At 31.9% G+C, this 24,208-nt stretch overlaps 1 protein-coding gene across 1 annotated transcript in view; it reads right to left on the bottom strand.

The window, feature by feature from the left end:
* Window positions 1-24,208, bottom strand: part of LOC114329502 (chymotrypsin-like elastase family member 2A) — a 137,891-nt gene that overhangs the window by 77,194 nt on the left and 36,489 nt on the right. The window contains exon 2 of the mRNA XM_028278633.2: window positions 3,587-3,687. Within this exon, the coding sequence (XP_028134434.1) occupies window positions 3,587-3,687 (101 nt within the window). The remainder of the gene's footprint in view (window positions 1-3,586; window positions 3,688-24,208) is intronic.

Genomic DNA, 24,208 nt, shown 5'->3' with positions numbered 1-24,208 from the left:
CATGATTAATTAGTGTTGATAAGCATTCATGAGTACTCCAAAACTTCTTGAGCCAAAAGTTTTGAACTCCGTCTGGTCCAGGAGATTTCCAGTTATGAAGCTCTTTGATGATATTTGAGACTTCTTCAGTGGTGAAGGGTTCGTAGAGAGTAGTAGTGTAGTGTTGGCAGTTCTGTGCCGTATCTTCTATCCATCCAGCATTGTTGTTAAGAGAAGCTGGTGTGGAAAGTTGATTTCCCCAAAACTCATGAATTTCTTCTTGGCTTGGGTAAGACTTATCGAGATTGTCTACGGTGGAATTGAGTTTTCGATAGAACGCCTTCTCAGCAGTCTCAAAAAGGGCATTGTCGGATTTTCGGTTGTTACTCACTTTGTACCTTCTTAGTCGTCCTGAATAAACTGAGAGTCTTTGTTTTAATGTATCTAGGCACTGTTGGGCTGTGTTGTTTTCTGGATCGAATCTTGAGTGTCTGGGAGTATTCCGTATTATTTCTTCAGCTCTTCTGATGACTCTTGTACTTCTTACACCTCGTATATATTCTGTGACTTGACCAATATCCCTACGCAGTAATTCAATCTTTCCGAGCAGTCTTTTTTCCGAGCAGTCTATTATTATTATTATTATATTATTATTATAATTACAGATTTAAAGAAGTAGATACATCAAATACCTGGGAACGATTTTTAGTAGAAATAATGAAAGGATATACCTGAAACATAAACTACAAACAGGAAATAGAGCTTACCACAAAATAAAAAAATAATAAAAGATAAAAAATTAAGCAGAAATACAAAGATGCGAATAAGACTACCATATAAGACTACCATAAGGCCAGTGGTAATGTATGCCATAGAAACCAACACCCTAACGTTAAAAGAAGAAGAACAGCTGAAAGTATTTGAAAAAAAAAATAATGTGCAACATTCTGGGAACAAAAGTACTAAATGAAAACGAAATAAGACCCTGGATGAACCACGAAATAGAACAATGGATGGAAGGAGAAAACATAGTGAACGAAGCAAAAGCACGAATAATGAGTTGGTATGGTCATATAGGTAGAAAAAGTGAAGATGATCCCATTAAAGTTATTGCCAACTGGATACCCCCTGAGACAAGAGCACGAGGCAGACCAAAAGCAAGATGGAAACAGCTAGTCGATAACGATACTGAAATGAGCGGAGAAAAGTAGTGATGGAAACGGAGACACACCAGAAGCTTTGAAGAGGCAGATTAGAAGAAAAGTGCTACAACTACAACTTCCACGGGAGTGTACAGCTTATATATTTATATGACCTCCAGCCTCCGTAAAATAATAGAGGTTTTGATGAAACGTTCTATCATTACTTGCGGAGTTGTTCGTCATCAACCTAAATATTCTAAAGATATGGGTGGAGTTCTTTAAGTTTCTTCGTTTTTAGATGTCCCTATAAAAATCCAGGGGACAAATCTGGTAACCTAGGAGGCCGTTTCTTGCTGTCTCTCCTCCCAGTCCATGCCCGTGTAAAATGTTATTCTGACGATTGACCAACAAGTAAATAATTGATAGAGGACCACCGTCTTGTTAAAAATACCCCTCAGGCATGACTAATTTCATCTTCCTTCTTCTTATAGTACCGTACATCGATAGTGCATGTTGGTTTATCTTCTTCTTCTTCTTCTTCTTCTTCTTCTTCTTCTTGTAATAGGACTATATCCTGTTTCTTCTGTTACAGTCTTTGCTGCGATCCGGAGCTCCAACTCTCGTACCATCGTTTTTTGGGTCTTCCTATGGGTCGCTTGGTGTTGGGCTTCTGTCTTTTCGCCCAATGCGCCATACGTTCTGGGTGCATCCAATCTACGTGGTCTCTCCACATGCGTCGTCGCGCTCTTGTCTATCTCACTAGGTCTTGAACGCCTAGCTCTCTCAATGTGTCTTCGTTTCGTATTCTATCTCTGAGTGTGATACCTCTTATGGATCTTAGGATTTTCATCTCTGTTGTTCTCATTATTTGTTTGGTCTTTGTTGTCTCGGCCCTTGTCTCAGCTGCGTATGTCAGTACGGGTCTAACACATGTCTTATAAATGCGGACTTTGCTTTCGGTGCTCATATATTTATTCCGCCAAATTATATCCCTCAGGAAACCAGATATTCTCGCTGCTTTCGTTGCCTGCTCTTATGTCGGTTTATAATATAACGTTTCTCGCAATTTTCCGACTTCCAATTGTCATTTCATCCTCTTGTTTCATATTGGTCTGGATCCCGCATAAGAAAAAAAAGTTGATTAATAGCAAGCTGAAAATTTGTTAATAGTTTAACGGTGTCTAGTCCGACAAACTTTGATATATGGGAACACTGGAACACGGGAAGTTTTAATGGTGGAACAGGTTAAAAATTTGGAACGTCAGACTACGAAAACGTCAGATATATTTTGTCGGACAGAACTTCCAATTGATTTGTTGCCCTTTTATTAAACTCTCATGCAAAAATCAGACTGGTGTTTATCTACATGTATGTAATATATGTTTAAATTTTAATGAGTGGAACACGAAGAACATGTAAAATGACAGGAATCATGTTGGTTATTAATAGCAGTCTCATTTTTGCATGAGAGTTTAATGAAAGGGTAACAAATCAATTGGAAGTTCTGTCCGACCAAATACAATTGACGTTTTCGTAGTCTGACGTTCCAAATTTTTAACTTGTTCCACCGACTAGACATTGTTAAGCTATTAACAAATTTTCAGCTTGTTATTAATCAACTTTTTTTTTATGCGGGATCCAGACCTAATAGGTACTCTTCTATGTTCCTTTCTCTCAGCTGTTTGTCTATTCGTTCGCTCCAAATTTGTCTCGGTTTACCTCATTTTCACTTTCCATCTGGTTGCTATTTTAGTATTTCGTTCTGTTCATCCATTCATTGTATATGTCCAAATCAGACAAGTTGTTTTGACGACAAATCATAATTGTTTTTATCAATTAATGCTTTGATCACGATCTCCCATAATGGGGTGAAGATAAATAAGGGAAAGAAAAATTTTTGGTAAGTGTCAAATGCTCAATTATTATAATTCTGTGTGAGTAGGGGATACAAACAACAACAAATATATTTGTATTGCTGTCTACAAGGATGGCAACTTTTTGTTGTATTTCAGGAAGTAATAATTACAGTCGGAAAAATGAAAGATTAGGTACCCATGAACGATCACATCAATCACTTATTTTTTATTTGCTGTCTTTTTCTATAATAAACGTTTGTTTTTTTATAGAAAAAGACAGTAAATACAAAATAAGTAATTGATGTGATCGTTAATGGGTAATCTTTCATTTTTCCGACTGTAGCTTTCTTTATGTGTGGCTTTTAAACGGTTGGCTAAATATTGCTACATATCACAAAGTCTGGTCCAAACTCAATACAGCATAATATCCTACATTACCAAGTCTTTAAATCATGCGCCCTACAGTAGGTACATATGTTTTTTGGCATTTTGGTTGTTTAAAAGAAGTAAATTAAAACATAGATTAATTTATACAAATTTTGAACTTTCTACATAATTCTATAGAATTGTTTTCTATGCTCTCTTGATAACTTAGGTAAAAATGCTTACTTGCCATGGCCACGCCCCACGAATACTTTGCTTTCCATTGATAATTCTTCCCAGTACCTCGGCTCTAGGTTGTCTCGATCTTCTAACGCTTCTTCCACATTCTAGAACAAAAAAAAGACTTAGTAGATCGTATTATTTTTTTTTTGAATAGACATATATTTAAATTTAGACATTATTTAAATGAGATTTAGTACAATAGAGAAAAGAGTAATAATTAACTCTCAACCAATGATATGCGGTATGCCATACCGCGCCGAAAATATTATATTATATTGTAAAACGTGTGTTATAAAAGATTCCTAGAACACCAACTGTGGACCATCAAGTGATGTGTAATTGTATGTGCTCTCAAGCAGTAGTATGGCTTAGTCTTTGAGCTACGGTGACATAAAGTTTTTTTGCGGTATCATGTACCGCATGTCAGTGTTTACGTTTCTGTAGTTAAAAGAAGTCCAGTGTAATCTTTCTCTATTAGTACGGCAACAAGTTCATCCAGTTGTTCTACTTTCAACTTTTTTTAATATTATTTTACTATGTTTTAGTTGCTAATACCCAAGTTTTTTTGTAATTCGGTTTATAAAGGATTTTGTAAGAACCTCCACCATTTTTTAAAATTATGCATGTGTTCATAATTGAAGGGGTGAGTGGATGAAGGGAGTAAGTGACATATTTTAAGAAAATGAGTTATTCGCATGGATGAAGGTGGTAAGTGCTAAATTAAATTTTCCACTTATCCTTAGCCTTCTATGATTTAAAATAACTGAGATAGCCAGCGTATGAAGGAGGTAATTGACCATACTACTTTAAATATCTAGTGAATGAAGGAGGTAAGTAACAAGATAAAGTACTTACCTCCTTCATCCATACCACAGAGAATAAAAATTGTGACATACCTCCTTCATGGATTCGTCAGCTGACATCAGATGACAACAAATTAAAGTTTTTAGGTTATGTGCAAGTGCAACCCTCGCTACTGCTTGTGTTAGTGTTCTTAGCTGTTTTAGTTTATTTGATTAGTTATAAAGTGATTTATTATGACTAGTTCCAGGGGAAAATTTTTGGCAGACTTGGCTTTACAGCAATTACAACAGGAATCCACTATTACAGAAGAAGTTGGTGATAATGAAACCAAGATAAAAGGTAAATATTATTCGTTAGTAGTTTCAAGTATTTTGCAAAATATTAATTTTAATTGATTTATTTTCATTTATTTAAAGATAAGCCAAGCTTTTATATTACGTCTAGCCTACAATCTAAGTCTAGGCCTATGTAACTTGCAAAGCATTGGCACGTCCTATGCTGTTGTTTACAAAAAGGTTATTTGGGCTGTAAGCCTACTAGAATGCTTTTAATGACACCGAATTTTGTAAATCAATAAAAATCCATTAGTATTGATAAAATCATATTTTCATTAAGCGCTTAATTTAAAATTCAATATCATAATAAAACGGCAACATTAGTGATATCATTTTTTTCAGATTCAAATATAGCCAAAGAACATAAAAACCTACGGGATGGCTCTAGTATCTCCATTCAACCTTGTAGCTCAAATTATCAGAATCATTCTGATGAACTAGAACTGAAGAACCAAGGTACAGAACGTACAAGACCATCCAATAAAAACAAACATGGAGTTTACAAAAAACTACGTAAGTACATTAGAGATACATATTTGAACAATGGGCTAGTTAAAAAAATCTAATGAAATGGTAAGGTGGTATTAGAACCCGGATGTCTCACTCTGGGCGAGTGTCTTAACCAATTACACTATCCGACCCACGTGATTGATGCCTTCAAATGTGGTAGTTAGCTTATTTAACATGAATTATTTTCTGTTAATCATTGACTGTCAATAGGGACTTAAATCAGCAGACCAGATTAATAACTAATGTTTTGTTTTTCTTAACAGCTGAAATTAAACCAGGCAAATTTAGGCTTATGCTAATGTTCTGTTTTAGATTACGGAGAAAAACTTGATTCAGATGATGAAAGCCTTTCATCATTATTTAGTGATGAATCAAGAGATGAATACGTTCCTAATGAAAATGAGAAAGATGATATCGAATCAGATGAGGATGGAAATGAGGAGGGCAATATCAATAAGGAAGTGGTGAGTGAAGAAACTGAAAATGAGATTATGAATGATGGCAAAGTGGGCAAAGGCATCTTCAAAACGATTGAGCACAAGTTTCCAGAGGTAGGACACTTGTACTTAGACTCGGATAGAGCATTTGGACGTATTGAGAAACGACTAAAGCAACATCAAAACATGTACATCCCTGATGAATATCGTGATGTGATTGTTTCTTCAACCAAGAAAAATATGGTGATAGACATGCAACATCACTTTAGAGACACGGAAAATATTATGAAAACCATGAAACTAATGAATAGAAAAAAGATCTTCTTAATGAAAAGGTTAATTTCAAAACTGGAATCAAGTGGATTTGCGTAGATGTCTTTGGATCATACCTTTTCAAGGAGTCTTACGATTACTACACACCTTTCAAAATGAAGAACTCAACATTCCAAGACATATCCAAAATACTGGCTCCTTAAGCAAAGAAAAGGTAGACAATCTAAAAGAACAGCTTTGCTTCATTCCAGAAAGGGATAAGTGGTATTATGAAGCCGTCATAGAGCAACAAAAATTTTAAGAAGGTGGTACAATATCCTTAGACTGATTCAAAAACTGCTTAGAAATTCAGTGTTTGTCATTCCTTTGTAAAACCAAAAATATAAGTGTTTACTTGACATCCATGTTATTTTTTTCCTGATTATAGCGCCCATTCAAAAGAAAATGCAAATATTTATCCTAGATAAAGGAGGTAAGTCCACATACCCCCTTCATTTTGGCATAGACATAATTTCTAACACAAAAAAGTTTTTGGATGAAAGAGGTAAGTACAAATATATATTTTTAAAATAAGTTTTTAAAAATCGGGGGGATTTTTGTTTTTACAATAAAATTTACACATATCCTACCTGTGAGAATAAAAAAATTCGGTTTAAAAAATCGATTAATAAAAAAGTACCAGCAATAAAACTTTGGAGTTAAATTTCTCAAAAACTTACTTTTGTTACTTACTCCCTTCATCCACTCACCCCTTCAATTGTCTTGAAAAAATAAAATTTATTTTATTTGGAGCAGTATTTATTATACCGGGTGTCGCCTTACACCACTATGTGGTAAAAAGTTTTCTTTTGAAAATATAAATATATTATTATACCGGGTGTCCACTTATATTTTCCGTCATTTTAACTGCGTATAACTTCTAAACGGCTTAAGAGAAAAATATGCGGTTTTCGCTGAAATATTTTATTTTAGCAAAAGTTTTGTTTGACTGAATTGAATTTTTGAAGATATTCTTCTTTAGGCGCGATTCGATTGAGGGTAAAATTGTACATAAATCTGCGCGCCTGCGCACATAATATTTTAAGATAGGTATGTATGTATCTGTAATCGTGCAAATAAGTCATTAAAAGAATATATTAGTGTTTTTAGTGAATGTATTTATCATAATTCTTGTGTTTTTGGATTTGTGTTTCTCTGTAATAAAATAATAAAATATTATGTAGGCATAACATTTTTACACTATTTGTCGCCGTGTTGTGTAATTATATCCGAAACTTACATGTCAATTACAAGGACCTCGCTGGAGTAGTTGGTAGGGCGTTAGCTCCGAGATTGGAAGGACGCGGGTTCGAATCCTGGGCGATTCATTTTTTTTTATTTTTGGTTGTTTTAATAAAAAATTTTTGAAAGTGGTAGATAAGAAAGTTAGTTTAATTTTTAAATAAAATACACATAACCTGTTAAGTATATTTACTTCTTTTGAATTACCTATATAATAGAAGAATATCTTCTTACGTGCGTACAAAGTACACACACATTTTTTTTATATCACTTTCAATTACGAAAAAAAATGGCGGATTTTTGAAAAGAACGTTGTTGACTTTTTTTTAATAGAACTCCCAGTATATTTTTTTGTAAATTGAAAGAACGGTTATTCACCTATCCAACGATATATAGTTTTTTTAAAATCGGTTCTTAAATGACTAAGTATTTACTTTTAAAATAAGAGGTGCAACGTGGATATCACATAACTAAAATAATTATGATTATAATAACTAAGCAAATTGATATTATTATGTTATGTGATTTCCACATTGCATCTCTAATTTTAAAAATGTATTGCTAAGTTATTTGACAACCCATTTTAGAAAACTTTATATCGCTGGGTAGGTGAATCTTTCAACTTATAAAAAAATATACTGGGTGTTTCATTCAAAAAAGTCCACAACGTTTTTTTTTCAAAAATCTGCCCTTTTTTATTTAGAAGCGATATAAAAAAATCAATAAATTCAAACAAAACTTTTACTAAAATAAAACATTTCAGCGAAAACCGCATATTTTTATCTTGAGCCGTTCAGAAGTTATAGGCCGTCAAAATGGGGGAAAATATAAGTGGACACCCGGTATTCTACAACACCAGTGTGGGAAATCCTTCCGTAGTTAATGTAAAAAACAACTACAGTGATACAATCATATTGAAAACAAAGGAGAACAGTCAACGGTATGCCATACCTGCATGTCCTGAAACACTCACGTCACTATTAAGGGTTAAAGGTAATATATGCACTTGAGAGCCAATCAAAAGAAGCTCATGTAGTGAACTCGTCCGGTAAGAGGTCCCAGTGTCTCTTTAAAAACCAAACCATAACTCGCTTTCAACCGGGCAAATTTGATATCATAATCTTAGAGATAAAAATCCACTTAACCTTTCTGAATATTTTTTAAACGGAGTGGTAGACATGTAAAGAAACAATAAAAAGAAAACATTTTGAGGGGGAAGGCAGTTTTTGTTTTTATTTGATTCAGAGATGGACCACCATCTACAGATAGCTATTTCTGCCTCTCAGGCGTCATCGGTGGAACTATGCAGTCACAACTCTAAACCAAATACCAACAGCCTGCCCTATTTAAGGGAAACTACCGCGAATGCAACAATTCCAACTTTGAGTCGCAAATCAGCGACATCTTTCGTAAAACGAGGAAAAATAAAAGTCTCAGATACAAAGTTTACTGTAATAAAACAATAAAAATAATTGAAATAAAATAATAAACAATATTTTAAATTTAACGCTCTTCGTCAAACTGCTGACGAGAATGTACTCGTCGTCTCCTTGCTTATAAATTGTTAAAGCCGGAGATTTACCAGCCGACGATGCAACCAGAAAGCAGTTTCTTTTGACGAAGAATCTTATATTTAAAATATTGTTTTTTTACCCTTTTGACGAAGAGTCTTAGATTTAAAATATTGTTTATTATTTTATTTCAATTATTTTAATTGTTTTGTTACAGTAAACTTTTTATCGCGACTTTTCGTTTTCCTCGTTTTTTAAAACATTTTGATTTTGTAATTTTCATAAAATTTTATACTTATCTTATGATACCTCGATTCGGTTTAAATATTTCAATTTCTAATTTTTGCCAAAATTATATTCTACAAGAAATCTATAAGAAAATATATTATAAATCTAACAAGAAAAAAGGTTTCCCTGTAGCTGTCTGTGTACCATATATCAGGGGTCACTAATTAGTTTCCCTGAGGGTCCGTTTCGAAAACCTATGACACTTAATAATAATAATAATAATAATATCGTCTTTATTATTTCTTCAATATAGAAATGTACATTTTTATATAAAACATAATATATTATTTTCAGAAATAAAGGGCGAAATTCATTTTCTGAAATGTCGCCATTTACAGAAAATGTTCTTCCACTTAACCCGAAAAAGAAAAAAAAAACTTATCTATATAGTGCCATTATAAAAACAACAATAATTTCGTTTCATTTACCAATTTATTCGAGCTCGAGCATTATGTTCGTCCAGAACCAAAATTATGATTGAGAAATAAACAAATAGTCTCTAGATTTGGATTTAAACTGCCCAATGTTTAATACTTTTATTGTTGATGGTAATGAATTATACAAATGACATACCTGATACCTAAAAGACCTTCTAAATATCTCTGTTTTAAATTTCGGTATTGCCAGCAAACCTTTATATCTAATATTTAAGTTGTGTATGTCCGTTCGATACGTGATTTTACGATGAAGATAAGACGGTTTTTTTGTTAGAATTATTTTATGATAAAGACAGACTGTATGATGTACCCTTCTATTTTCCATATTCAGCCACTCAATTTCCTTAATTTTATGTGAAACCCTTTGTCTTCTGCGAATGCCAAATATGAGTCTTAGACAGGAATTTTGAACTTTTTGAATTTTATTCTTGTAGTGAGTGGCTAAATTAGGACCGTAAAGAGCGTCAGCATAATTAAAATTTGAAAGTACAAGAGATTCACACAAAACTTTCTTAACATTAAATGGTAGAAAATGTCGATTACCGTATATAATCTTAATTGAAGCGTAGGCACGCTGTATCAATTTATTTATATGTTTTTCGAATCTTAACTCTGAATCCATTAATACACCCAAATTCTTTGCCACATCAACAACATCAAGAATTGAATCCTGAATTTGGATTTGGATTGATGGTAAAACTAATTCCCTTTGATTTTTTGGCCCAAATATTAATATGTTTGATTTACTGGAATTGATGCATAGGCAATGGTTTAAAGCAACTTCTACAAATCTTTTTAAATCGGCATTAATCAGATCATTAGCGTTTTTTAAATTTTCGATTGGGAAACTGTAGTAGAGCTGAGTGTCATCAGCATATAAATGAGCTTGGCATGACTGAAGCTTAGAGAGAAGATTAGAAGTATATAGAGAAAATAATAAAGGACCCAATATTGAGCCTTGTGGAACTCCTGAATTAATATTCAAAGAGTTTGAATTTTGACCTTCTATATTAACATGCTGTTGTGCCCTTCCAAATAGCTTATTATAAGTAACAACGCATCATAGGAAAATCCTAAATACTTTAAAATGCTTATCATTAATTCATGGTTAATAGTGTCAAAAGCTCTGCTAAAATCTAATAAAATCAATATAGTACATTTTCTGTCATCTATAGCCGTAAGTATGTCATCGACAATATGCAAAAGTGCAGTTGTGCAACTAAAGCCTTTGCGAAATCCAGATTGAACGTCAGGTAAAAGAGAAAATTTTTGTATATATTCCTTTATTGGAATTTCCATAGCTCTTTCCAATACTTTGGATAAAGTAGGTAAAATACTGATACCTCGCAAGTCTTTCATTTCTTTTGGATTTTGTTTCTTCGGCAATACCCTCACAACTGCCCTCTTCCACATCGCCGGACAGACATTCTCTGTTAAACAATAATTTATAATATGTGTAATGTAAGGTACGATATGAGGACAACAAAGTTTAATTAATTTAATATTTATACCATCACACCCTCTCGCATTCGTTTTTATATCTGATATGGTCTTAAAAACAAACAAGTCATTAATTTCCTTAAATTTAAAGTTTTCATTGAGTAATCTATTATTATTATAAAAATTTAAAAGATGTTGGGGTGGTTTTTTATTAGGAACAGATTTTATAAAAAAATTATTTAGATCGTTAGGCTTTTTTAAATCCTCTGGAATATTTTTATTTTTATCGGGAAGAAATTTATTCAACTTTAGTGTCTTCCACATTTCTTTTGATGAATTATTATTGAATTGATGTATAAAGTATGCCTTTTTTTCTCTCTCAATAGCCTGATTAGTAAAGTTACGCATTTGTCTATAAAAATCTAAATGTCTCTGTAATCTAGTCCTTTTAAATTTGCTTAAAGCTTTGTCCCTCTCGTTCATCATAATTTTGATGACATATGTCATCCATGGTGCTCTGGCTTTAGTGACTCTAGAGGTAACTATGGGAATATGTCTATCAAATAAATTATTTAAACAATTAACTAAGTACGATATTTTTGCATCAATATTTTCCTGGTCATATATTCTGAAAAATGTATTAAACAAATCAGCCTGAAAGGATTCTTGATTAAAATTTTTAAAGCTTCTATATGTACACATTTTAGATTGTTGCGATGTACCACCTACATTTACCTTACAATAAACAATAGAGTGATCTGAGATGTTATGATGTATGACACCCCCCTCCACTGCAGTTCCTTTTTGTACTATTACATAATCTAGAAGTGTTGCAGATGTAGCAGTGACTCTAGTAGGAACGTCTATCAATTGACAATAATTCAGTGATTCTAAAATTGAATAAAAATTCTTAACACTACTATTGTCATAGTCAAACAAGTCTAAATTAAAATCACCCATACAAATTATTTCATCTACAGTTGGTCCAATATCAATTAGACAATTTTCAAACTCATCCAGAAAAGAATTTAAATTTTTTTCATGAGGTCTATATATTACACCTATTCCAAATGTTTTTTATGAACCGTAATTTTAATCCATAACTGTTCCCAGATATAATCCTGCCTACTTATAAGTGGTTCACAACGCAATCCATCTCCAACATATATACATATTCCTTTACCTCTGCAATTTCTATCCGCCCGGTATAATTTATAATTATTAAAATTTAATTGGTCATCAACAATACTATATTTCAACCATGTTTCACATATTAAAAGAATATCTAAAGAATTATCCGAAACTATTTGTTTAATATTTTGCAATGAAGGTACTAATGATCTTGCATTACAGCAACCTACTTTAAACATTTTGTTTTATTTTAAACAATTTAAATGCTCGAGTTCGAAATTAAAACAATACCAAAACAAACGATATCTAACTTAAACAAAAAATTGTAGTTCTTGTAGTTTTTGTTCCACCTAGATAAAAATCTAGTAACGGGAACAACTCAATTGGTCAAATGCTGCAAATATAATCCTTAACATTGTTATGCTCGTAAAAGATAAAAATAACAAACATCATGATTCTATCTGTTAATTTCAAAAGCCATTAAATAGAGAATAATAATAATACATTATATACTAAGTAAGTAGTTTAGCGACATCCTCCAGTGAGCTGATTCTTCTACCATTTTGTTGACCATTCAGTTTGACGTAAACTTGACCATAATTTGTCCAAACCACACCTGAACCATTAATTTTTTTCACTGCCTCCGTTACAATATTTAGCTGCTCTCTCGTTAAATCCTCTCGAATTATTATATTTGTAGACTTCAGTGACCTTTTATTTTTGTAAACAACATTTTTATAATAATTTGAGAAAATTTCACCAAAACTGGTCTACTTTTGTGGGTTTCTTTCTTGTTCAGTCGATAGCAGAACTCTATACTTCTTTCATCTAATTCCAGATGCATTGTAGTTGTAAATATAGCAAGCATAGTTTTAGACAAATTTTCAGGACCCGATGGTTCAGGAACTCCATAAATTCTAAGGTTGGTGCTTCTCCCCATTTGTTCCTGTTTCTTTTGGTGATTAACAAGAGATTTGATTGTCTCTTCCTGCTGCTGAAGTTTTCTAACAATACTTTGATTTTCTTCTTCAAGTTTGGCAATTTTTTCGTTATATTTCTCTTCGATAATCCCAGTTATAGTTTCGGTAAGCTTGAGGATAAACTCATCTGCTGTGCACAATTTAACAACAAGGTCTTTAACTACTGAGTGCAATTCATCCTCTCCCTTACCACTTTGACTTCTATTACCATCTCTACCCATTTTAACAAAACAAACTTTATAAAAACTTACTGCAAATCAGCTAAAAATCAGCTAAAAATATTTCTATGTATCTATGTATTTACGTCCGTGGTCATAACTTCCACTTACAGACAAATTTTCAAAATTATACGTGCACGTTTACCACATATTCCAATACTTAATCGCAGCACCGCAAAACCACGTCTACTCTGTAAGGCACATTCTTTTCGACTTCCGGGTCCAGATTTAATGCTGCCTGTGTCTGGTCGTTCTGATTCGATTTCTTTGCGGATTCTTGTTAAAAAATATACCCTATAAACAAATCAGAAGGGTGCTGGGCGAAATTGTTCAACATTTTTTTGAAAAACGTCTGAAAACTAATAATTTTCATATGAGTTTTCACGTATCGAAAATTATTTTCCCATTTTCCAAATTTTAATCGGTGGTAACTCGAAAACTATCAATTTTTCAGATATATGACAAGAGACCTTGTTGTTTAAAATAACTCAAAAAGGCAGAAAAGTAATTTTAAATATGTTTGAAAAAAAATTGTTTAGGCCGGCACCCTTCTGATTTTTTAAAGGGGTGTATTGGGATACACTGCATCTCAGTAATCATCTTATTAAGACAAATTCTTTTAATAATTAAATGTCTTTGGTAAAACAAATTCGTTTGTTTATAATAAGTACGATTGACCTATATTACCACATCAATGTGGCGATTTTCGATACAAGGTCAGATTGAAATAACAATTAGTATTCGTTATTTATAATCTAGTCGATTCAGCACTTTTACCTAAACACTCTCACTTTTATTTATACCAAACAGTAAACAGGGGAATCCACTTTGAGTTCTATTTTCATGGCGAAAAGATTAGTCATTGGTCTTTGAGATCCCAACGAGTAAACATCACCGTTACTAAATAACATATCACCAGCTCTTTACCGTAGTTACTTCAACGTACCAATAAATGAATCTACAGTGAGTATTGTTACTTCATCAACCCTTATGGTAGGGGGTAACAACCCCTCAATTATCTGAGATGGTTCATAGGGGGCATAATATTTTAACAGTAATCCGCAAAAAAACGAATCAGAAAAAATTTATTTTGGACACAGCAACAAAGTAATATTTTAAAAGTTATGAATTTATATTATTAATGTTAATGACCCTTTATTTAAATTCAGTTTTTGAAACTGAGAAATCTAAGATAAATAATCATAGTACAAAATGGTAATTAACATGTCGTTATCTTTTCTACATTAGCTTCAACTTATTAAAATCTAAAAACTATTTCAAATAAATGCACAGTTGAAAAGTACTCCCACTTAAATCTACTTATAGTAGAGAGGGAATGAATATAAAAACGCTTTTGACAATTTTATATGGTAGTTTACCTACTTAATTTCAAAATTAATGATTATAATAAGTATGACCCGTGTTGAGCTGCCCCCCCCCCCCCCCACTTGCAAAAATCAAAAAACAAATAGCCCTGATTTATGAGCTATTTATGAGCTCTCATATTCCGCAAACTAAAAATTTTGAGCTCTTTCCACTGAGCAGGATTTTAATAATATAGTGGGGGGGGGGGCTGAGTCAGCCTCCCCACTACTTAAAAATAGGAATATTGAATCGGTTTTTGCGGCAGAATTACGAGCTATTTATGAGCTCTTGAAATTATATAGTTTCTATTTTTGAGCTCATCCTCTTCACCCCCAATCAACCCTTTAATTGAGTTAACTTAAGAGAAAAATGCTGAGAAATCTTAAAATATATCGTATTGCGGATATAATTCCTATAGCTTATATACTCTAATAATAAACTATTAAATCACGTGCATTTCGATTATTGAGCTACAACCCCTTCGCAAGAAAATCACCCTATCTTCCCGGCTTAAGAGAAAGTTGTACTTAAAATGCATTAAACTAATTATTTGGCGACTACATATCATTTAATAATTTATAAGCTTCCAAACTACGCGCATTTAGATCAGTAAATTGCAATTTATTTTGTATAGTGCAGTCACTGAAGGTAAAAATCAACGATTACAATTTCGGTGAACCTTCATCGATTTTCACGAAAATTGGTCAGTGGTTAGAGGATACGTCAAGGAACAAAGGTGACATGGTACCACCTTGCGCCTTTACCCTGAGGGTGGATACCGCCCCTTCTCGGGGGTGAAAATTATTTTATAAAAAATAACTGCACAAATCAATAAAATATCAAATTAAAAGCAAAATTTATTATATAAAGTTAATAAAATAAGTCAATACTTTTTAAGTTATTAAAGATCAAATATTTTAATTATTCGTAAAAAAAATGCATGTTATGAAGCGGTTTTTCGTAAATCACTTAAAAACTGTAAGTTTTTACAATAAAGTTAATAGTAGTTTAATTCGTGGAGCTTATGTTCTAAGAATAAACTCTTAAATCACGCGCCTTTCGATTATAGAGCTACAACCCCTTCGCAAGAAAACCATCCCATATTCCCGGCTTAAGAGAGAGTTGAACTTAAAATAATTTAAATTAATTATTTGGCGACTACATATCGTTTAATAATTTATGAGCTTGCAAAATATACGCATCTCAATTATTGAATTGCCATTTTCTTTCTATAGTGCAGTCACTGAAGGTAAAAATCAACTATGACCTTCGATTTCGGTAAATCTCCATTTATTTTCACGAATTGACAATAAGAAGTTGTGGTTTTTACCTGGGGTATATGTCACCCCTTCTCGGAGGTGAAAATTATTTTATTAAAAATAACCCCACAAATCGAGAGAGGGACAAATTTTAAGCAAAATTTTTTATATAATGTGATTAAAATAAATCAATACTTTTTGAGTTATTAAAGATCAAATATTTTAATTTTTGTGAAAGAAAATACATACTGTAAAACGATTTTTCATAAATAACTCAAAAACTGTAAGTTTCTACAAAACAGTTTTTATCACTAAAATTGAAGATAATAAAAAATATAATAAATTGCTTACTTGAAAAACCCTTTTATGTTAATTTAAAGTAAGTTATTGGTATTTAAATTTATATTTTTTTCTGCGACTGTTCAAATCTAAGGATTGAAGCTTAAATAACGGGAAAGAGATGCATTTTATTACACTTAGGTACTAAATACTTGTCAAAGTACTTAAAAATACCTATCAAAAATAAGCTCCAGAAAAAGTTGATGGCATCAAAATCCGCTCACCAATTTTCGTGAAAATGAATGGAGATTTACCGAAATCGAAGATATAGTTGATTTTTACCTTCAGTGACTGCACTATAGAAAGAAAAGCGCAATTAAATAATTGAGATGCGTATATTTTGCGAGCTCATAAATTATTAAACTATATCTAGTCGCCAAATAATTAATTTAAATTATTTTAAGTACTCTCTCTTAAGCCGGGAATATTGGACGATTTTCTTGCGAAGGGGTTGTAGCTCAATAATCGAAAGGCGCGTGATTTAAGAATTTATTCTTAGAATATAAACTATACGAATTAAACTACTATTAACTTTTTTGTAAAAACTTACAGTTTTTCAGTGATTTACGAAAAACCGCTTCAAAACATGCATTTTTTTCACGAATAATTAAAATTTTTGATGTTTAATAACTTAAAAAATATTGACTTATTTTAATAACTTTATATAATAAATATTGCTTATAATTTGTTCCTTTATAGATTTGTGCAGTTATTTTTATAAAATAATTTTCACCCCCGAGAAGGGACGGTATCAACCCTCAGGGTAAAGGCGCAAGGTGGTACTATGTCACCTTTGCTTCTTGAGGTATCCTCTAACCACTTACCAATTTTCGTGAAAATCGATGAAGGTTTACCGAAATTGAAGGTGATTTATACTTTCAGTGACTGCACTATACAAAATAAATTGCAATTTACTGATTTAGATGCGCGTAACTTGGAAGCTTATAAATTATTAAATGATATTTGTAGTCGCCAAATAATTAATTGAATGCATTTTAAGTACAACTTTCTCTTAAGCCGGGAAGATAGGGTGGTTTTCTTGCGAAGGGGTTGTAGTTCAATAATCGAAATGCACGTGATTTAATAGTTTATTCTTAGAGTATATACGCTATAGGAATTATATCCGCAATACGATATATTTTAAGTTTTCTCAGCATTTTTCCCTTAAGTTAAATCAATTAAAGGGTTGTTTGGGGGTGAAGAGGATGAGCTCAAAAATCGAAACTATATAATTTCAAGAGCTCATAAATAGCTCGTAATTCTGCCGCAAAAACCGATTCAATATTCCTATTTCTAAGTGGTGGGGGGGGGGGGCTCACTCAGCCCCCCCACTAAAGTATTAAATTCCTGCTCAGTGGAACGAGCTCAAAATTTTTAGTTTGCGGAATATGAGAGCTCATAAATAGCTCATAAATCAGGGCTATTTGTTTTTTAATTTTTGCAAGTGGGGGGGGGGCAGCTCAACACGGGTAGTATGTACATATAAACTCTTTACAAAATTAAATTATCAGTGAGGAAAAATACATTTTTTATTATTAACAACCTGTCGGAAGTTTTGAGTGAGTTTAGTGCAATTGATTCTTATTAGGGAGATCTGTACCGATTTTTAATAAAGTTCATTCCTGATAAACCGGCTTCGCAAACAAAAACCAAACGTGTACACAATTGTAATAGTAGAAAATTTTAAATACACCTTTTACAAATAATCTCGTATTTTTTATTTATATGGTATTCAGCCAACTACAGGAATTTTATTTTCCTTGTGGATTTTTAATTTATTATAAATTTTTCTGTACAATCCCGGTCTTCGAAAATTTCAATAATTCTTACCCTATGGTTTTTAATAGCGCCGCAATAGTGAGACTCAACTGTAATATTATAGTTTTCCAGTTTCATTGGGCCGTTATAAACCCACATTTAAAGATACAAAAGAGTTAAAGAGTTACAGTTCATTCAACATTGTAAAAAGACGACATGTCTTAAGGATTAACTATACTATGGAGGATATTTATGTGTCGTTTGGCAAACGTAGTTGCAGCAACTAATTTCATAGAAAATCGCGACAGGGTTTCCGGGTATTTCCTAAGATATCCAAATTTATGTTTGCGACAGTTTCCTTCACTAGCTTGGCAAGAGCACTATGATTTAGTAAAATTCAAGTCCAGAGATTTTCTAAGAATGTTGAAAGAGCTTCATAATTAATATAACTTATTTCTTAGTAGAATCTAATCTAATACAATGCTAGGATGACAACATGTTAAGCGGAAACCCAGTTTTCCGGGATGATAACTCGATATTTATTTTTTTTTATATATAGGGTGTCCCAAAAGTAGCGGAACGGTCGAATATTTCGCAAAATAAACATCGGATCGAAAAACTGAAAAATAAGTATTTAATGATTTTCAAAAATCTATCAAATAACACTAAACACTACCCCCCACTCCACCCCCTAGAGGTAGGGTGGGGGGTAACTTAAAAATCTTAAATAGGAACCCCCAGTTTTTATTGCAGATTTTTATTCCTTACGTGAAAATAAGCAACTTTTATTCGAGACATTTTTTCGAACTGTGGATAGATGGCGCTATAATTGGGAGAAACGATTTATCCTGATAAAATAGGTAAATTATAGAAACGGTCTAATAGCTCGAGAAATACACATCCAAATGTGTATTTCTCGAGACTTAAAAACACGTATTTAATATTTTTCAAAAACCTATCGAATAGCACCAAACATAACCCTCCAATCTACCCCCTCGATGTGGGGTGGGGGTAGCTTTAAAATCCTAAATAGCAATCCCCACTTTTTATTGCAGATTCGGATTCGTCATGAAAAATTAAGCAACAGTTATTCGAAATATTTTTTAAAATTAAACATTTTTTTAATAATTTTTTAAACAAATCTATTAACAATTTTAAAAAATGTTTCAAATAAATATTGCTTAATTTTTCATGACGAACCCGAATCTGCAATAAAAAGTGGGATTTATACTATTTATACTATATTTATACTATTTATACTATTTATACTTTTATACTATTTAGGATTTTAAAGCTACCCCCACCCACCTCCAGGGGGTGGGTTGGAGGGTCATGTTTAGTGTTATTCAATAGGTTATTAAAATTCCGTTTTTTGGTTTCTCATTTGGAAGTGTATTTCTCGAGATATTAGACCGTTTTCATAATTTACCTATGGTATCAGGATAAATCGTTTTTCCCAATTATAGCGCCATCTATCCACAGTTCGAAAAATGTTTTAAACAAAAGTTGCTTACTTTTACCTAAAGAATCCAAATCTACAAGAAAAACTGGGTATTTCCCTTTGAGATTTTAAAGTTTCCCCCTCCCCCCCCCTCCTCCAGGGGTATAGTGGGAGTTGATGTTTGGTGTCTTTGGATAGATTTTTGGAAATTATTCAACACGTATTTTTCAGTTTTTCGATCCGATGTTTGGTTTGCGAAATGTTCGACCGTTCCGCTACTTTTGGGACACCTTGTATATCTTTTTAATAACGGCTCCAGAATGACTGAACTGATTAGGCTAATTTAGATTTTGAAATATGTGTATAAATCCAAGAAAGGTTTAAAAGGCGAGACAATGTGATGTCTAAATACTAAAAATAGCAATGTTATTTTCAGATCCAAACAGTTATATTATGCTTAAATCCACGAGAAAAATAAAATTGCTGTAGCTGGCTGTATACCATAAATCACAAAAATACTAGTAGTCCAGGGCTCATCTGTTTTGAGATATACGTTGAGAGGTGACTCAAATTTTTTTGCAGATATTGCTTAAACATAACTCAAATAATAATATTTGAGTTATCCTCCCACTCAAAATTGTCCGGAACATTGTTTGAATAATCAAAATGTCAAAATATGAAGGAAAAATTCGATTTTTTTATTGGTTTTTTGAATATAACTTTAAAATTGTTCATTTCTGAGAAAAGTTGTACTGACATAAAAGTTGCGTAATTAAATTTAATACAATATAGGATTGGTTAAAAATTTAAAAAATAGTCACCATTGTTGCAAAATAGCAATACTTGCGAAAAAAAAAACAAAAACAAGTATTCGCATTTTACGTTTTTCAACCATTTATGCTACATTTAGGACCTTCATATTTTACCCAAAAAACTTTATGATATAGTAAAACAACACTGTAAATTTCATAAACATCGGTCTAATAGATTTTGCAAAATAAATTTTGAAATCCAGCTTTCGCAAAAAAAAATTCATTTATTGAAAATGTTGCAGGACTGAAAATAAAGCAGATAGTAAGTTGATTTTTTTTGAAGTGTACTGTACCTTTCATTTGCAATTTGCAAAATTAAAATCGAATAATTACCACGGCGTCAGGAAATTTTTTAAATAAACATTGATTTTTGGTGCTGCGTGCAGGACAGCGGTGTTCGATTCATATTATTTTCTTACTCTATATTTGGTTGTATTTTAATATTTTAATTCCACAAAAATCAAACTAATTTTATTATTGTTTGTGAAATATTGTTTAAACAATTGCATATGTTTAAAAATAGTAAACTTTTATTCTCTAAGTTAAAATATATGAACAAAGAAAGTTTTTGCTAAAAAAGTGTTATTTCAAAGGATAGAGTATGTGTTTTTATTTTGCAATAAACAAATTTATTTATTTATATCGAAATGTAATAAAAATTAAAATGTATCAATAATTATCAAAGGTCATTGAAATGCCCAATCAGAGCAAACTATCCGCTGTCCTGCGCGTAGCACCAATAATTAATGTTTATTTAAAAAAATTCCTGACGCCGCGCCGTGGCAGTTAATCGATTTTAATTTTGCAAATTGCAAAGAAAAGGTACAGTAAACTTCTATATGCAAAAAAAAATTTCAACTTGCTATTTGCTTTATTTTCAGTCCTGTAGCAATTTAAAAAACGAATTTTTTTTGCGAATGCTGGATTTCAAAATTTATTTTGCAAAATCTATTGAACCGATCTTAATAAAATTTACAATATTATTTAACTGTATCATAAAGTTTTTCTGGGCGAAATATTAAGGTCCTAAGTGTAGCATAAATGGTTGAAAAAAACTTAAATTAGAATACTTGTTTTTGTATAGTTTTTTGGCAATTATTGCTATTTTGCAACAAGGGTGACCATTTCTTAAATTTTTAGCTAGTTCTATATTGTAGAAAATTTAATTATGCAACTTTTATGTCATTACAACTTTTCTCGGAAATGAATACTTTTAAAGTTATAATCAAAAAACCAAGAAAAAAATCGAATTTTTCCTTCATTTTTTGACATTTTGATTATTTAAACAATGTTCCGGACCTTTTTGAGAGGGAGGATAACTCAAATATTATTATTTGAGTTATTTTCAAGCAATTTCTGCAAAAAAATTTGAGTCACCTCTGAACGTCCAAATGTACTATTATTTTTACAGATGCGCCCTGGTCTATACATCTTACAAAAGGTATATTTAACGCGGGAGCAGTCGCGCCGTTAGAAAAAAATCTCACATTTGATCCTTTTCCACTATAACTGAGAGTGAGCGGTCTCACGACATAAACTAAAAGACAAAGAGTTTTATTTATAAATAACAAGGATATAAAGCAGAAAAACCAAGATCAGAAAGTGGGTAAAAAGAAATTCTTTCTACAAGAAGGGACGGGTTGTAAAGAATCTACTATTTAAAGTAAAGTATGTGAAGGACTTCAACTGACTCAAGTATAATAGGTATACAGAACATTTATTTCTTAACAAGGGGTTGTATTTCTTCTTGTTTTTTTTAATGTTTTTGATTTAGTTTTTATTACTTTTTTTTAAGAGATTTCCATTTCAGTCTGACGTATTTAAAATATTACACACTGAGAGATGTTCCCAAAACCTACGTCTAATGTTTAATATTCCAACAGGTAAAACTTGAAGTTGAAAATCGAATACAAAAATTTGCATTTGTTCTTTACGTTTGTAGCGTGCCCATGTAGAGGCTTTGTGAAATCGCTCTTTTATTTTATGAGTTGTAGTGGAAGAGAATTTACAATAGGCAAACACAGACTGTATTTTAAGATAGGCTTTATGTTTGATTCAGTTGTGTTGGCGGTTTTAAATGTGACCGAATTAAAATGGTATTTGTGTGGAATTCTTCAGTATATAACAAACAAATGACTTTTTTTAACAAATACATACAATATAAACAACAAGTGGAAATATTTTGAACAGCTAACACCACAAGACAGCTAGGAATACTGAGATAAGTTAATACGAATAAATAATGTAAACAATATATATTATACAATGATTTTAAAGTTAAACCTGGCGACAGAATATGTGTTAAAGAGACATCTATAAAAATTCAGGTCAGACAACGCATCGATAGAGGACAAATCCTGGTTGGTTTTCTTCTTCAGAACTTATTCCAAATATACGAGATCGTGTGTAAAAGGTATATTTAAACTTCTCTAAATAAGGGTTACAATATAGCACAGAAAGTTTTCGGATTAAAAAATCCATCATCAGTGTTACTAAAAGCCCTAAAATTTGCATCACCTAATAAGAAAAATGATTTAAAAAGTTAACTAAGGTTAAAGAATACAAGAAGTCATACTTACAAAAAATAGCATGCCTGATCCACCAAAATGTTATGGGTTAAAACCCTTTAAATATTGAAAATTGTTGTGTTATACTACATAAATAAAAATAACTGCTATATAACTACTATGTATATGTACTACATAAATAAAAATACTTAATTATGTTACAAATATTAGTGGATATTACCCAGGGCAAGACAGGACTCTTCCCTTGGTTGGAATTTGAGGATTAAAACCTCACATATTGATGTTCAATGGCCAACTGAATACAAAAGAACCTGAAAAGGATGTCAAAGACAAACTGTCAATGCAACTTAATAGATGTTATATTGTTACTTCAGCCACAGAATTTAAAGTTTATTTTGATATTTAAAATAAAAATAGTATCCAAATAATTTCTGTGGCTGAAGTAACAATATACCATTTCCTAAGTTGCATTGACAGTGTATCTTTGACATTCATCTAAGGTTCTTTTGTATTCAGTTGGCCATTGAACTTCAATATGTGAGGTTTTAATCCTCAAATTCCAACCACGTAGGAAGAGTCCTGTGTTGCCTAGGTAATATCCTGGAATTTTGCAACATCAAGTATTTTAATGTTGTTCTGAAGCTATTTTCTTGTGGTATTTTTATAATCAAGTATATTCAAATGGGAAATAAGCCACAACTTTACCTAAAAATGATTTTATTAACGTTTCGACGCCCAAGTCGGGTGTCGTTGTCAAAATACAAAATAATATTAAATAAACAAAAATGTTGTTGCTTAGTAAAAAATTCTTCTAATAATTTATTTAATCTGACTCATTTATATCGGCAATTCAGACACGTATTATACATTTTAAAGTAGACTACTTTAAAAATGATATTGCCAATATTGATGAGTTGCGTTCCTGGGACGACTTTACTAAAAGATAGTTCATTCGATTACATGAAATCAATCCCAACTCAAGAATAGCCGCCACAAAAAATCATAGCATGTGATCTGTCTTTAAAAAGACAACCAAATGCAACGGTGGTACTGAAATTCTCGCGTTAGAGATTCCATAGTAAATCACGAGGGAAAACCAGGAAAAACCTCGTGATACTATCCCGACATCGCAAGTATTTGGGTTTACATTTAGTTTACTCTCAAAACTAATACCAAATTCTGACTTGATATTTTAAATTTTAAATAATACTAAAATACTAAATATGTACTAACTCGATATGTTACTGATTTACTAATTGTGGTATCTTCTTTCTATTGACTTCCTCCTTTAGTATGGGTAACCACATCCTACTGCATTCTACCGAGGAATTTGCGACACAATTGGTTTCATTTAGCATAATTAGAGCCGCTTCTTTGATTTTTCTCTTTTTACTATCTGCTTCTTTTAGGACTATACTTGAATCTCTCCACTGAACTCTATGTTCATTATCCCATGCGTGTTGACATATTTGAGATCT

The sequence above is a fragment of the Diabrotica virgifera genome, chromosome 1, assembly GCF_917563875.1.
Source record: "Diabrotica virgifera virgifera chromosome 1, PGI_DIABVI_V3a".
NCBI lineage: Eukaryota > Metazoa > Arthropoda > Insecta > Coleoptera > Chrysomelidae > Diabrotica > Diabrotica virgifera.
Note: the sequence above shows the minus strand (reverse complement) of the source record. Positions and strands in the feature narration are given on the sequence as shown.